The sequence below is a fragment of the Indicator indicator genome, chromosome 7 (genome assembly GCF_027791375.1).
Source record: "Indicator indicator isolate 239-I01 chromosome 7, UM_Iind_1.1, whole genome shotgun sequence".
Lineage (NCBI taxonomy): Eukaryota > Metazoa > Chordata > Aves > Piciformes > Indicatoridae > Indicator > Indicator indicator.
In genome coordinates this window covers 25,607,980-25,624,151 of record NC_072016.1, presented here as the reverse complement: position 1 = coordinate 25,624,151, position 16,172 = coordinate 25,607,980, and the positions used below count along the sequence as shown (strand labels likewise).

The following is a 16,172-nucleotide window of genomic DNA, read 5'->3' as shown; positions in this document are numbered from 1 at the left end:
TGTATTTGTAGTAATGTGAGACAGAATGAAGCAAAATTACTGGGAATGCCTCAAAGTAATTTTCATACTTAAGGTATGGGAACAATTTAAAGTCACATTTTGAACAGTATACTCATTAAGTGAGTGTTTGCTTTGACTAAGAGTTTTCTTGAGGTTTTTAAATTTTAATTTTTTTTACATTTTAACTCTGAGCAAGATTTTATGCCATAATGTTTGTATAAATAGATTTAATCCTTGTTTTGAAGCACAGCTCATGGAGTAATGAAACATATATTTTTAAATGAATGCATTAACTTCATAAAAAGCCCAGTTCTCAATCATTGTAAACCAACATAGCTGACTTGCTCCAGTTGATTATCACTGTGCTTTCACACGAGGTTGTGGATAGCCTTTATCCATCAGGCTACTTAATTGCACGTATGAAACTCCACAGAGGCAGTAAAATAAGAATGAACGTGTATAATCTGTTCTCTTGCTTTTAGAATTGAGAATGCCTAAGCATGTGATTATTCAATCTACAAAGGAAAGCAAAACATCTTCACTTCTCCCTAGGAAAGTAACCAGTCCCTGGCCAGGCTTCTGAATGTGCTCCAGCTTGCCTCGCAAAGGATCTGCACTGGCGTAAGTAAGTTGTATTCTAACAGTGATGACTGAACGTATTTCAGCTTGAGATGAAGTAACTGAAAATATCAGTCCTTAGAAGGATTTGTAGGGAATGAAAGAGATAAAGAAACAACCCTCAGGATAGCAGTCACAGAATATTGGAATTACCAGACACTGTATTCTTTTCCTTATTGAATTTACTGTGTATTGCAAAATATGATACCCTATATCTACTATTAAAAATATAAAATATAAAGCCCTCCCAAGTGGGATAATGCAAAGCTCATATGAGTACTACTACTCTTAAATTGGTATTTATAGCTCTATTTTGGAAAATCCCTGATATTGCAAGTTTGCCTCTTCATTCCTAGTTATTGCTTGCTCTTTCAATTTGTGTGGTTGCAAACACTCTCCTGCTAGTCACAATGACTAAATTCACTCCTGTGCAAACAAAAATGCTCTTAGGTAGGACTGAATTGCACTTACGCCTTGTGCTTTGCTTCTCGGTCAAACTGGATTTTGCTCACTAATACAAAGAAATAATTACGTCAACTCATTACAGACAAAATTATCCCAGCTTTCTGCCATGGATCTTATCTCCAATATGCTCCTTTCAGAACACAATGGTGCTTGAGGCCAGAACAAACTAGAATAGAGGCCAAATTATTTCAGCAGCATTTTTGAACTGAGGGAATGTGTGAATGCTAATGTTTCTAAACTCTGTTTGTGGTAATAGACAGCAGCCACTCTTAAAAATAATCTGTTTTTCTTATATCATAGTGGCATTAAATACTTATCATGCATCAGATTATCGTTTACAGTGTTACTCTCAACATTCCTGTTAGGGGAAATTACTTTTTTTTTTTTTTTCCTTTAGATGGAAATCTTGCAGGAATAGATGAGAATATTTTAGAATTACTTGCAGGAGATATTAAGTAATTGCTATGCCTTAGTATTTAATTTGTCATATACAAACTTACTCTATTTTTTAGAGAAAATGGCATAAGTTAATTATGGTTAGAAATGGTAGTACAACACATACTCATACTACTTCCTCCTTCATTTAAGCCTGTGAGACCATATCTTTTTTGCTTACTCTCAAGCAAGAAATGGTAGATTTAGTATGCACATGGTTTTAAATTTTGGGAACAATGTAAAACAAATAGTATTTTGGTTCTATACTAACATAATTACTAGTACTACCTTGCCTTTGAACAATTATATCATGGTTTCTTCATAAGGTGGATTCAGGAGAATAATTCCCACAGCCTCTTAGAGTTTGCGGTCACTCTGCAGGTCTGTGGCTGTTGCTTGTTTAGCAGGTGGCTTTGCTGTAGTAGAACTGCATTTGCTGCACAGATCTTTCATTTCTAGGAGACTTTCTTCCACAGCTTTTGCAAACATATCTGAGGAGGTTTCTTTACAGTCTTTAAAGCTTGAGATGCAGAATAATATATGCTCTTGTTGAGGGTTATAACACGCCCCATAACCATTGGGCACCACAGGCCCATAGCAGCAGAACATTTCCATAGTAGTTGGAACCTGGTTGCAGGGAGAAGGTAAAGAGTGATCTCTGATTAATCACAGCACCTGAAATCAACTGGTTAGGAGAGAGGAAAAAGAAGAGCAAATGCTATCAATCCTGGAAATGTGGTGAGTCCTCCCTGAAGAATATCACTGCAGCTGATACTTGGAAGCTGCTCACAGTATAGAATTTGACTGCTCTGTTTATTTGCCACCATTTGAAAACTGGTATCATTCGAAGTGGGTGTAACACATTTCTTTGTTCACTTTATATGTATCTTTAACAGCTATAAGCTTTGTTACTAATGGGGGATTTTTAAGGCTGTATGAGATTCTGATATGTAAAATTATGATACATAAAACTTCTCTGGGGTTTTTAATTTCTAAAGGTTATTTTACAATTACATCAAACATGTAATGTAGAGATTGTTATAAATTATAGAAAGTAATATTATGCATTTCTAATAATAACGTCTAGTGGAATGCTGTATAAAAGCACATTTTAATGCCTCTAGGTACTAAATTTCTTCTGCACCTCAATTTAATTATGGCATAATGCAGGAGTGAAATGCTTTCTCCTGTAGAAAAAGAGATGTGTTAGAAATCTGTATGTTTCAGACTTTGTGCACATGGGCCTTCACAAATGACATTTGGCTTTTTAATGGTGTAGAACAAGCCATTAGTCCTCCTAATAGAGCCATAGAATTGTCAGATAAATTTGCTGTGCAACAGCCGAAGGCCATAAAGCTATTCAGAAGCACATGGATAGTTTCTTGGAGAATTTATGTAGTAGTATGTTGGTTACATTCACTCATGTCTGAAAGCTTACAAACATTATGACAAGATCAAATTACTTATTAAGGTTTTATGCTGTAGCATGGTATTATAAGTCTCTTTTGTTACAAAGTTCCACTCTGTGCAGTTGGGTTAGTGTTTCGGTAAATGAATTCCTACACAGACTTCTTCTTTCATTAGGACAGCTACTACAGGCAATAAAACATTTAATTTTTAGGCTATATGCTATAAAGACATTTCTTTATTTAGAACATTAAATGTAGGAAGTGTTGACTCTTACAGTAGGTCAGTATAGTTGCAAATAATTGTAACTCCATAAACGTCTGTAAATGTCTAGAATGTCTATAAATCCATGCCTGCAGAGGTTGCCATTCTTACACCAAATAACTGAAGGTTCTTGAAGGTTTCAAACACAGCTACCTTAAAGCTCTTAGCTTTTGTATCTCAGAGTGGCATCCTCTCTGGTTTGTGGCTGTACTGTCACTGCATTAAAGAATTCCCACTTGAGCTGTCTCCTCAGGAGAAGGAGGAGAAAAAAGGAAACGGAAAGAAATGTAGTTTGGAAAGTGAGAAAACACTGAGCCCTCAATGGAAATTTTACTATGCTTGTGGGTGTTTCCAGACTTTCTGGGAAGGGCTTTAAGATGTTGCAAGGGACATGGTAACTTCAGTCAGTATTCACTGTGATGATTTTGCAGAATGGATCAAATTTGAGAATGTTGCAGACTTCTTGGTGGTTCTTGATGGTACTAGATTTTTTTTTTTTTTTAAATTCTCACTGTGAGGTACAGAGTCTTGCAGAACACAAATCAGTCTTGGCTTGGCAAGACCAGTGGACAAGAGAAACTCACCTGGCTGGTCGAGAGGATGAATCGGTTGCTTGTCAAGTATGTCTCATCTGTAAATATCTCTGGCAGTTCCTTGAAGTGTTCCCGTGCCACCTCTCTGAGCCCAAGCAGGTGATTGTCTATTGCCATTCCAGTAATAGCCTGTGTACAACACAGTAAGACACCAGCATTTAACTGAGTAGGGAGACATTTTATTGGCTATTATTGCATGGTTTTCTGGTCAGAGTTGATGAACTTGGTTTGAGCGATGTAATGTTCAGATGTTACTTTATATACTTTCCTGATGATCAGTAACAAGAAATTCACATGGAGCTCTGCACATGTAAACATTAGGAAGGAGATGATCTTGAGATGCATTATGTGCTGATACCTGGTGTTCTTAGGTGTTTTTTGTTTCTCAGAGCTGAATATCAATGGCTGGGCTTCCAAAGCTGCTGAAGGGAGCATGGGGGGACACCTTAAATTGTATAAGTGTGTTCTGGAAAATCCTGTGCACCACTTGTGTTATATGTCAATATAAGAGGCTCCAAAACACCTCCAAATTGGAATGAATTAATCTGTCATTGCTTTGCTACCTGTGCTGCACTCAGATAAAGCATCTGTCATTCTGTAAAATTTAGCTCCAAAGAGTGGTACATGTCTATAACAGTTTTAACAGTGATCACAGATTTACAAATGACCCATTGCAGATCTACTAACATGCCCCACCTCTTGAGAAATCAGGGATTAGGGACACAGAAGTCTTCTCAATTTAATTAATCACTGAAGTATCCCAACTCCCTCCCCTTCTCCCTGTGCTGGCTTTATTGCAGAACAGGGTTATCTTGGGGGTAGCTATTACTTTAGCTGTCACCCTAATACAGCAATTGAAAACCGTAGGTTTAAAATAGAATAGTTGGATGGTACCATAGTCCAGGTTTTAACAAAGGTTTAACAGGGTTTAACAGAGTAATGTGCTTGACAAGAAAGAGACCTAGAGCAGTCTACTTGCCATCCTGCTTGCCTGTGTCTCTGCTTACCAGCATCCCCCAAGCAGAACCAGCCATGATTGCCCCAAAGCCCTTCTCTTGAACGTCACCAAGTTCTTCTCCTGTCTTATGGCTACAGGCATGTGCAGTGGCTGAACAACAGCAGCAGGGGCATGGTGGTGACCAGCTACCCAGCTCACAAGAACTATTGCTGAGCCTGCAGCTAGTCTTTCTGTCATAAATTTGCTAGGCTTGGCTTTTTTTCTCTATCCAGACACCTAATGCTGTAGATTTGAGGAATTTATTAGCTTTAAGATCTTTGCCCTGCTAAACAAATGTGACTGAAGATGGCTAACAGGATCAAAAGCCAGTAGTGGGAAATGGACAGGCAGCAGAGTTACAGAGCTCTGGTTCATTAGGAAACCAAATCAAAAAATCTTTCCAGCCAAGCAGTAATTGCCTCCTTAAAACGTGTTGAAAAACCTTCAGTTTAGATTTATTCTGGCTGGCAAGAGCATGATTATGGTAACAGGCTGAAGTCAGGTAGGAAGGGAATGCTGAGAAAGGGACCTTGTACTATTCCAAGAGCAGAACGGATGGCATATGTCCCATGTAATAAAGGAAACAAGGCAGGATTTAAAAAAGACTGCAAACTTGTTTTGTTCTTGTGGTATTTTTTTCTCTTAAAGGGAGAATTTAGAAATAAACAACAAAACAACAGGAAAAAAAAAACAACACAAGTTTGCTTTTCCTCTTAAGAATTATTTTAATCATTCATAAGTGCCTGAAGCAGGGGGGCAGGAGTGCATAATCTTGTTTGGCTTATTGAGAAGTAGGCACCCATTGGTACAGGGCCTGTTTGTTTATCAGCCCAGACACAGCATGGATGCTTGCAAAAAGGTAGCATACATCAGGGCAGCATTTATGTTGTTTTTTCCATAGAGGGAAACTGACTTGATAATCAAGGGAAATATTTTTGCTATCACACAAGATTTACAAGGCTGCTAGCAATGACATTTTTGCAACATAGATCAATGTCATGTCTGAAGAGAGGCCGAGACAGGCTAACGAAATAAACTGTGAGCCAACGCGTAGGAAAAAACGGTGCTAAATTGAATTTTAGAGCTCCACATTTAAGATAGCAATGCTACTAGTAAGCCCTAACAAGGGGAAATAAAATCATTAAATTGCTTTTTGTTTTATGAAGTAAATTTTTTTGTTTGTTTGTTTTTCTTAGGAGCTATTACATTTCAGTCTGTTACACACAATTTAGTCAGACCATGTAAGTCTTGCCCATAGTTTAAAGGCACAATTACATTCTGCTGTTCTGAAAAAGCAAGGGGAGCTTGATGAGTGGAAATACCTGGAGACTTTTTTAAATTTGAAGATTAATTTTCTGATCGTGATTTTAATCTTTTCCTATGAACAACACTGGAGGTTGAATTTTATAACAGTTTCTGAAATTGAAATGACTTGGAGGGAGGAATATATGGAATTTTCTTCTTTTAAAGATGTATAGGAATTGCACTGATTATGACCTAGTAGACCTACAGTATGTTGTGCTTGTTGTACCCTGAGATGGTTCAGGTGAGACAGTTGTCCTGAAATAAGACTTGTGTCTGCTTTAAAGGGGATGTGGAGTCTCAGCTCCTAAGGTGTGAGTTCCCAGCACAAGGCTCAAAGCACTAAATTGTTTTTCTTCCCTGCTTCATTTGTTTCATAGTCTTAGGAACAAATCCTACCTGAAAGCAACACTTCACCTCTCTGGTGCTCTGAGTATACCTTTGGTACCACTTCTGGAAGCGTACAGTTTCTTGAATATTATGAATATTTAAACAGTAATCAGCAATGTGAGTTTTTTAGGCAATGGTCTGAGGCAAAACCATATACAGCAAATTTATTTAACATAGATGGTTATTAACATTCATTAATTTCATGACTGGTTTGACTTAACTTAACTTGTTTGTAGAGTAAGTCTGTGTTTTGTCTTGGCAAAGTGGGATGTAGAGCATTACCCAGGCTGAATCGTCCCATTTTTGATCAACAGAAAATGAGTTGTATATGATACTAAACTGGTTTCTTCACTGGAGAACACCCTTTTGTTGTTAGATACTGCATTCAGGTCTTTAAAAGGGAAAATCTTATAATGTTTCCCTCATTGTCAAGGGTCTATAGTAGAAATGGCACTTTGGAATGTATTTGTCAATCCATCTGAGGATCAGGTCCCAGACACAGACATCTCTCCTCTATGGAAGTAAAACATCAGAAAATGCAGGAATGGTTAGTTTTAGGCAGGGGTGGGGGGCAGTTCCCAATGTGTTATAGCTGTCTTGAGCTTATCTGGAATGTTATTGCCTATGGGTCTAAATATCTGTAAATTTGGGGGATCTGGATTTATGGATTTTGCAGCTGGAGTTTTATTTCTCTTGCATGTTACACAGAAGTTAAGTTGACTGCTTTTAAGCTTTCCTTACTTCTCATCCTAATAAGGCTCTCGGCTTGTCCCCATTAAAATAGTCTATTGCCACTTTTCTTGGCTCTCTTCATATCTAACATGTCATGTTGATCTCTGAGAACACAGAATAATGCCTTATTTTATCTGGCTTCTGTTCTTCCTTGCAAACCTTTCAGTATTTATATATAAAAAAAAACTTTATTAAATTTTGATTGCAAGCTCTTCAAGATGTAGGCAATTTTTGAATTGATATGTTATACAACACCAAGCTTGGAGGAAACCTAATTTGTGGCTATGACTCCTGATTATGACACAGATACAAATCATAAATGTTTCACAGATGCACATTCCCTGAGGATATATTAAATACAGAGTTCTAAATAAGAGGACTAGTGCCCATGCCAATATCTTGTTGCTGATGTCTAATGGAGAATTTTGTTATCTTGTTTTCCAGCAAGTATTGTTTTAAGATGAGGTTGGTTGAATGTGAATATTTGGATGGTATTTAGGCCATCAGAAAGTTTTCTAAGTGTGACATAGCAGTTACTTTCCTGTTTAGAGGTTCTTACTTTTCCTAGTGCTTAAATAGTTAATGGTTGCATCTTTGTACTTTTTTTAAAAAAAAAAAAAAAAAAACTAGTCCTTATTCCAGACAAAGCAGTGTTTTACTTACCAGAATAGTGTAATTAGTCTGAGCTGCAATTGCATCCTTAAATCTCTGCATCTTCTCAGAATCCTGTTGGGGGAATCAAAATATATCTATTAGTTGATAGACTCTCAAAGAAATAGCATCTTCCATCAATTAACCATCAGCCAGACAGCAAGCACTCTCAAATGTCCTTTGCTCCTGGCACAGGTATAAGCACTTCTTATAAATGAAAAGCCATAAGGATTCAATGTCCTGATCAGCAGTGGTGTCTGGTTGTGCAAAGGTTTATTGGTAGTGCTTTGTTTGAAATCAAGGAAAGATTTGTAGTTCCTTCTGTGTATTCCTCCCATGGGTTTCGGGGGTATTAGATTATTACTAATTAAACTGCTCCATCTGAAGAAGTGTAATTTGGTGTTTTCAAAACAACCAGGAAGTATGTTTTCTTCAGAATAGTTCATACAGACAATGACATTGATATTAATGAAAGCCATTACTGATATTTTACCAGCCAGTCAAAGAATTACTCCTGTGTGTGAAAGGGCATCTAGAATTTTCCAAGGCTGCTCTACCCTCCACAGAAGCCTCACTTTTCAGATAACAAGCTAATAAATTTTGACTCCTGTCAAATGGCAGCCTTTTGTATTAGGGGAATGATCCTAAGAAGTGCTGCCCTGCTGTACATCAAGTCCGACACTGGATCTTTGGGAGGCCCTGAAACAGGCAGAAATGACTGGGTGTCCAGATAAACAGGGAACCTTCAGCTCCTATGGACGATGAATGATCTTTTGAACAAAGAATTCATTTTAGAAGCAATTCAAGGCCACCAGCAGGGACCTTCAAAATACAGAGCCCAATGATTTTTTTTTTTTTCCCACAGAGCTAGAGCTAGGGCTCAGTTCTGTTAGATTAAATTACCAAATGCAGTCTTTAAATCCAATTAATTTACAGCTATTCAGGCAATCTCTGCAGTGTCATTTGCTGCTTCTTTTACAAGTGTCAAATGCATGAGATATTTCTCCAGCTAGAGAATCAATCTGACTCAATCAATCTTTGGTGTTGGTTCAAGCTATTGTTGGAAGATGATTTTTATTAGCATCAGATAGAAATTTTTGTTTGATTTGGACTAATGACTATTAACAAACAATATTTTGGGGGGTTGAAGCCTGTTTAAAGCAAGTGATGCATCTCTCTGTCCAAAAAATAGAATTAACCCCTTCACACCCAGAGACAATCTGTAGGTCTAAAGAAATTATCTTGGAATAGGGTTGTATGAAGTGAATTTTGTTTGTAACGATTCTGTGATAATAATATGCATCATTTTGAACTGAAGGATAAAGATGTTCGCATCAAAACAAAGATTTCTAAAAGTTTGTTGCAAAGAATAAGCACAGCTCAGTTTAAATGCCCTTTACATCTCTTGGCAGGCAAGAAGCCAGGGTAACTATCCAGTGTATTGGTTTGCATTGTGATTACAGGTTTTTCAGGGGGAATGAGACCATTATTCTCCATATTTGGAACTGCCAAAGCATGAAATATAAGACTTGGGGGCTGAAGCTGGGTTCATTCTAGACATACATGACTTGCTGCTTGCTTGTGTGAAGCAGCACAGTTCAGGATGCTGGGAAAGGTGAGCACAATCTCAGATTTTTGTGGTCAAACAACGAGAAATGCTGAAGCTTTGGGGTAGCTTCCAAAGTCAGCAAGTGTTGGAATAAGGAAGGTAGGAAGAGACTGTTGAAGGGAACAAGAAGGATCTGGCAAAATGATGTGCTGGGAGCAGGATAGCTCCTCCTTGGAGTACAGTCATTGTGCAACAATGTGCATTGGGTCTGGGGGAAAGCTGAGTGGCCAAATGTGGAGTGAAAGGTGGGCACAGATGATGGCAGCTTCTAATGAAATATGATTAGGAAGCATGTTGTTAGAAGGGCTCTAACAACAAGTAACAACCACCTCTTCTTTTCTACCATATGGTAGTCACTATTATGTGTAATAGTATGGTTATAGTCTGCCTTGAGCTCCCCACTCAGCATAAGGAGTTACTTCAGGTTTCCTTTGAGTTATCATTTTAACTTGGAATTTACTTGAGTCTCCTTCTTCCCAAGCTGAGTTCTGGGCATGGTAAAGTTAAGGAGGCTGAAGAAGCAGTGGAGGAGCACTTCCCTGGGCAAATTTTCCTCATCCTCTGGGATGTTAGAGCTTGGTTTACAGTATTTCATTAATCCACAGCCCACTAATACTTCTAGTAATGCTATGCTAGATTCTAAAGAACAGCCATGTGGGCTGTTGCCACTGAAGTGGGCTTACTGTGTAAAGTAAATCTATATTGTGGCAGCATTTTGCATCTGAACAGCCACCTGGAAATTCCCTGTGCAGCAGTGAAGTGCAGTGGGTGGAAGCAGCATACAGAGAGACGTTGAGGAAGGCTCTCCAGGGATGTTGGGCGGGACAGTGCACAAAGCTGTTTGTGCAGCTATAGTCTCAGCTCTCTCAGCTGTACCTCTTTGCACCCCCATCTACTATGTACAGTACTCATGCACAGTACTCATGCTTCTGGCAAACAGATGGTGGTGTCTCAAAGCAAGGCAATTTAATTTTTTCTATCTTCTTTTTTTTTCAGATTGATGTCAGGATAGTTTGGGGAGAAGTTTTATTAAACTGATGAAGCTTTTTCATCATGAAGATTTAGCCCCCTCTAGGATCCTATAAAATGAACTCTATTTGGACAAAACATTCCTTCAAAGCCAAAAGATCAGCCAGAACATACCCACCTTACCCAGAAATTAAAGTATGTGAACTATACCACATTGCAGTCTGCACCAAGGCTGTCTACTGCAGAGGCCCTGCCAGGCACATCCCCTGGTGTGCAACATAATTAACCTGAACTTCATATGCTCAGCCTGGATCTCTCCAGGGAGCAGAATTTGGAGCTGATGATAGATCATTTAGAAGACAGTACTAACACTAAATTCAAATGTTTTGTTTCTTATAATGCCATGTTTAGGCACCTCTGAATCTTTCTGACATGTGAATAAAAAAAAACGAAGAAATATTTATATTTAGCTTCATGGTTGGTTTGCACAAAAAGCAAAATTCTGTAAGGCAACTATCCTGCTCTATGCCCTTACATTCTCAGTTAACCACCAAAAAGTGAGAGATGGGGGATCACAAATACATTATTTGCTTAGTGTTTGCCAAAGAAGGCAGAGGGACCAACGTACCGACAGAGGTGTCTTTTCATCACTCATTGCTTTTACAAAAGCAAATGCTTCAGGGGTAGCAGACCTAATATTGTCGACTCTGCCCTCATCAAACCGGCGTATGGAAGCACTTTCGTAAGTAGGGACAAGTTTCCTGTGGCATCTGAGAGAATGAAGTAAGAAAAACACAGAATAATTATTTCCAGGGGGTCATAAAGACTAAAAGAAATATAGGGTTGGCACGCTTTGTTGTTACAGCCATGATTTATTTTTTGCATAGTATTCATCTTAATGTTGATAGAGTTCCATAAGAAACTTAAAAAAGATGGATGCTCATTCCTTCATGATACGAGGAGCTGCACATTGCTGTATATATTTTAGTTATGCACTGCTAGTAAAAAATGACTTGATGTGTAAAACAAGGCTAGTAAAACTAAATTTACTGAAAGATCTCAAGGAATGTTTTATTTGTACTGCATCATAAAATAATAGTATAATTAATCATATACTTAGGAGCTTGAAACATGTTTTATTTAAAACAAAAAAAAAGCAGCTTGTGTGTGAAAGAAAAATACAAAACTAAAAGGGGAAAAGGGTGCTAATTGAGACTGTGAGCTGTAATGAAAATTCACATAACAAATAGGACAGCATGTGAAGGCTTTTGTTTAATTTGGGTCCAGATATATAGCTACTGTTCCTTGCTTCAGGAGACCTACTGTGCCTTCACATTGAAGCAAGGCTTTCAGAACAGACCTGTCCCCTAAGGTTTTTGTTGTTTGCATGGATTTTATATCATGGCTGGGATCCAGATGAAAGTCTTGGACCAGGTCATTGTTGGAGTTTGGTTAATAGAATTCACAAAATGGATGTTTAACAGATGTTAATGGAGTACACAAAATGTGTTAGACATCTATGGTAAAGACCACTTCAGGTTTTAATTTGACATGATAAAGAGTTATTTGTCTAATAGGCTGTTCTGCAGGAAACATGCAACCAGTATCTAGTCTGGAGTGTTAGCTGTTTTGATAACATATAAAAGAGATTTTAACTTTGGTATACCATGGTAATTAGAGGATATTGTCAAGTCTTAGTATACCTGTGAAGAAGGAAGCAGCAGTATTTACTACCTTGTGTAGGAACTCTGATCTGATATACTGCAGCAGTATTTTTCTCTGTGAATGCTTTTTGCTCTGAATGCAAGGGGTACATATGTGGTGAGCTATGGGTTACTGCCATGGTTCCTCCCAAGCTATGCACAGTGGCAGGGAAGTGTTTCTGCTCCAGAAACTTGGACTCCCTATCTGCTTCTCTTTTGGTGGGTTGCAAGGCTGTCTACCACTCCCTGCCACATCCTCACCCTCTTCTCTATGCCAAGTGCAGAGACAGCTGGGGATAGGGTACTGGCTGAGAATGGTGTGTGTGGGACATAGGGATGGGAAGGTAGAGCAAGGAGAGGGAAAGGAAGTGAAGGAAGTGAGTACTCTCTTACAGAACCAGGTGGCAATTTGTTATCCTGTCTGACCTACAGTCATGACAAGATCACTCATTCACGTGCAGTAGACATTTGTTTGGGCTCTGAGATAAAAATGGGTCCTCTGTATGAAAAAAAGTAAGTTGTGAATCTCTTCTTGTGCTATCTTGTTGCTATGATTTGAATTAGCCTTACCTGTAAAATGCCAGCTGAAGTGCTACTTGAATGTAGGCATCTGGGCTAATCTTTTGTTTCTTAATAAATTCCTTTCCATACTTATCAAACTTGTAGGCAGTAAAGTCCAGATTTTTTACTAGCCTGGAAATCAAGCAGAGGTAGTTACTGCAGCAGGAGATGCAAGAATCTTATATTCCATTCCTGTTTGCAAATAAAACTCAGAGATCATTTCCTGTCTGTACCCACTTGGAGGTGAGTTGGCTCCTGATCTGCATACAGTCCTGGCCTTTGGTAACTTGTTCCTAGTCAGTACCTTATTCATACAGGTTCTAGATTGAGTTTATTTTCTGCAGCATTAAAATGAGTTGTGGCACTCAGGTCATTCTGCTCATTTAAGTAAAACACCTTTTTGAAACAAAACAAAACAAAAAAACAACACAACAAACCCTAGTGGTTTCACTCCTGAAGCCTAAGCCAGGGCTTGCTTTCTCCACAAACTTCTGTGATATTATTAGTGTGAGAAATGAGTGGATTTAAAACCTGAAGAAGGCTCCTTGCAAGTTTCCATTTAGAGGACTACTACCTTTGTAACTAGAAAGGAATTACTCTGCATTCTGAATGTTTTCCTACTTTCTTGTGTGCTTCTAGCCACTTTGAGGTCTCATCTAATGCAATCACAACAGACATACTTAGAGCTGATCATGCAGCCAATGTGTTCATTCTCTATGGAGAGATCACAGGCTTGACTGTTGAGATTAAATAATTTGGAAGAAAATCCCTTATTGCCCTCCCCACCCCCAAAGATCATGCAGGATCTTCTACAGGCAGGAAACACAGTCAGAAGAACTAACCTTTGTAGGAGCAACATGGATGTAAACAAATTGTTTATTCAAACCATTTGTGTTCTACTGCCTCCTATATGTATGCCCATTGCCTTAGCTTTGGCTTTTGTTCGGGCAAACCCATAAACCAGAGAACCTGCACTGTGTGCATCCTCTGAAAATAAGACTCAACTGCTTTTTTTCCAGTGGTCTTTAGCTTTCTAATATTTACATGAAAGGAAAACAATGGTAATGCAATCCCTGAATGCAGTGGAGTAGCTCCAGCTCGTAAGGATCTTATCCTGCAAAGATGTTAGGTATGTCCACCTTGGAAAGATGAGGAGCAGCAGGAGGCAAGGAAAAAACCCATGCATGCACACCATGTGCTGAGTAGTTCCCAGCTTGAAGTCATTGCTGAGAAAAACGGGGCCATCTCTTCTACCTTTGGAGTTTCTCTGCTGCTGATGCCAGACGTGTCTGAATTTCAGGGGAACATTTCCATCTTAGTCTCCGTGGAGCAGGAAGCTCGCTCACTGAATCAGCTCGGACTAATTTCTTGGAGCTTTCTTTCCTGTTGGTATGTGAAAGAGAAGTCACTGAAGTAACAGGAATAATCTATTTGTTAAACATTGCTTTTTTTTTAGCAGGTAAATGACTGATTTCCAAGAGTTGTGCGGGTCTTAGTGACCCTGTACATCGGGGAAATTTGCTGCAGGCAGAGAATTCATGGGGGCTGGAGTGGGTGCTGAAAGGGACTCACATGTGCTTGAGCAAGTGTTCAGCGCATTGCACCAGTACGATGCCATCAAAAGGAGAATGTTCACACACAGTACCACAGACTCCATCTCTTCCTATCACGAACTAAGCAAAGAGAAGAACAAGTGCAAGATATATAGTGAATAAATCATTTTCTTGGTAAGTTACCCATGATGGTAGCCTAACATAGGATGTTGTTTTCCTGTGGTTTTCTTATTGCTTACATCAAGAACTTCTTTGACTTACAGATCAGTGGATGACTTTCTTGTCCTGTTAGTGGTGTTGCATTTGATCCCTTTCATGCTGCTAGTTTGGACTGAATCCTGCAAGAATGTAAAATTTATCACTTCCTATTGGAGATTTGATGCAGCATTTCCTTTATGGTAGAGAAAATCCATCACAGGAAAGACAGGCCAAGTTCTCTTCCGACATTTGGGGACAGCACAACGTCTGTATCTGGGAAGTCCCCTTGGATTGCATTTTATTACAAATATTGTACCAAATTATCAACTTCATTGTTATTTGATAGCTTTCTCATAGCTTGTTTTACTGTCCTGCTTCTTCTTTACCTGTTTTTGTTTGGTGGGATTTTCTCATTTCCCCCTTGCTTGTCTTCATTCCTGATTTCATTGCACATGCTGATGACAACCTGCTGCACTGCAGTTCATACACTTATGCAGTTGGTTACTTCTGCATCTCAAACAAAGGCAGATATCTAAGACCAACCTGCTACTTGTCTCATATGTTTTCTGTTGTTTTTCTGGAGTTTTACCTCCACTTCTTTTGCAGCATCTTCTTCTGAACTTCTCCCACTCAGCTCACCCTGTGCATTTGTATCATTCATATTCATCCTGCCTCCCTGGTTCCCATGTAGTTTTCACAGAGCATGCAGTGCAAAAAAGTTTAACTGGATGATTTTGATTGCCTTACTGCAAAGTTGAAGAATATAAAGAGAAAGAGCAAGTTCTACTGTGAGAATGGCTTCCTACATAACATGCATCCTGCATTTTACCCCCTAAGAATTTCTCTTTACGTTTGAACTACTTCTGGCCTGAATACATCTGGACAAATGAAACTTTCTCATATGTTACATAAATTTATTTTTTTTCTGCTACTTTCTGATAGTAAACAACAACAAAAATTTGTTTATTGTCATCTGCTTGAAATGCTTCAACTAGGGGCCTGGCAAATAATAGAGGTTTCTAACTAAAGACAAATGGTTTGTTCTTTAAAAACACAGCACTAGTCTGCTGATAATATCATTTGCAGTGATATAAATCAGGAATGACTACTGAAATGTATTTGTACTAAGTCAGTGTAAGTTAAATTAATTTTGTGGTTTCTCTTTTCATGTTGCCATTAGATATGGCAAGAGAAACAAACATTGTACAAGCAATGTATCAGTCAGGGTTTCTTTCAATTTTTCATGAGATGTCAACATTGTTGACAGTTGAAGATTAATACATTGCTTCATCTTGGATCTATTGCAAAATATGGAAAATAATATTATGGCACTTTCAGATATGATAATTAAAATCTGATTGGGGAAACAGGCTGAAGAAATCCATATTTCCAGGAAAGTCCCAACAAGAACGTAATTAAATGGATAAACAGTCCATTAGGCAAGAACTTATTACTAACTTAAATGCATGCCAAATTATTATCAGTAGTATTTCTAGGACATCAGGAAAATGTGTGAGAAAACAGAGAAAGATATTGTGCTTTTCTGGTTTTGTTCTGGGATGCTAGTCCAGCATATGTAATTTGACTGAGTCTATTTCAATGTGCATGGTTTTGTTTGGTTGCATTTTTTTGTTTGCCTTTTTTTTCCTTTTTTTAATCAGATCTATACCTACCTATATGTCTTTGTATTTCGCTACCTCCTCAAGGTCAAAAGGCAACTTCAGG

General features: G+C 38.4%; 1 protein-coding gene across 1 annotated transcript in view; it reads right to left on the bottom strand.

Moving 5' to 3' along the window:
• Positions 1-1,875: 1,875 nt before the first annotated feature.
• CHAT (choline O-acetyltransferase) overlaps positions 1,876-16,172 on the bottom strand; it is a 28,034-nt gene continuing 13,737 nt past the window's right edge. The window contains exons 8-14 of the mRNA XM_054382469.1: positions 14,269-14,369; positions 13,951-14,079; positions 12,706-12,828; positions 11,061-11,202; positions 7,867-7,929; positions 3,774-3,911; positions 1,876-2,145 (exon numbers count right to left, since the gene is read on the bottom strand). Coding sequence (XP_054238444.1) covers positions 1,876-2,145; positions 3,774-3,911; positions 7,867-7,929; positions 11,061-11,202; positions 12,706-12,828; positions 13,951-14,079; positions 14,269-14,369 — 966 coding nt within the window. The remainder of the gene's footprint in view (positions 2,146-3,773; positions 3,912-7,866; positions 7,930-11,060; positions 11,203-12,705; positions 12,829-13,950; positions 14,080-14,268; positions 14,370-16,172) is intronic.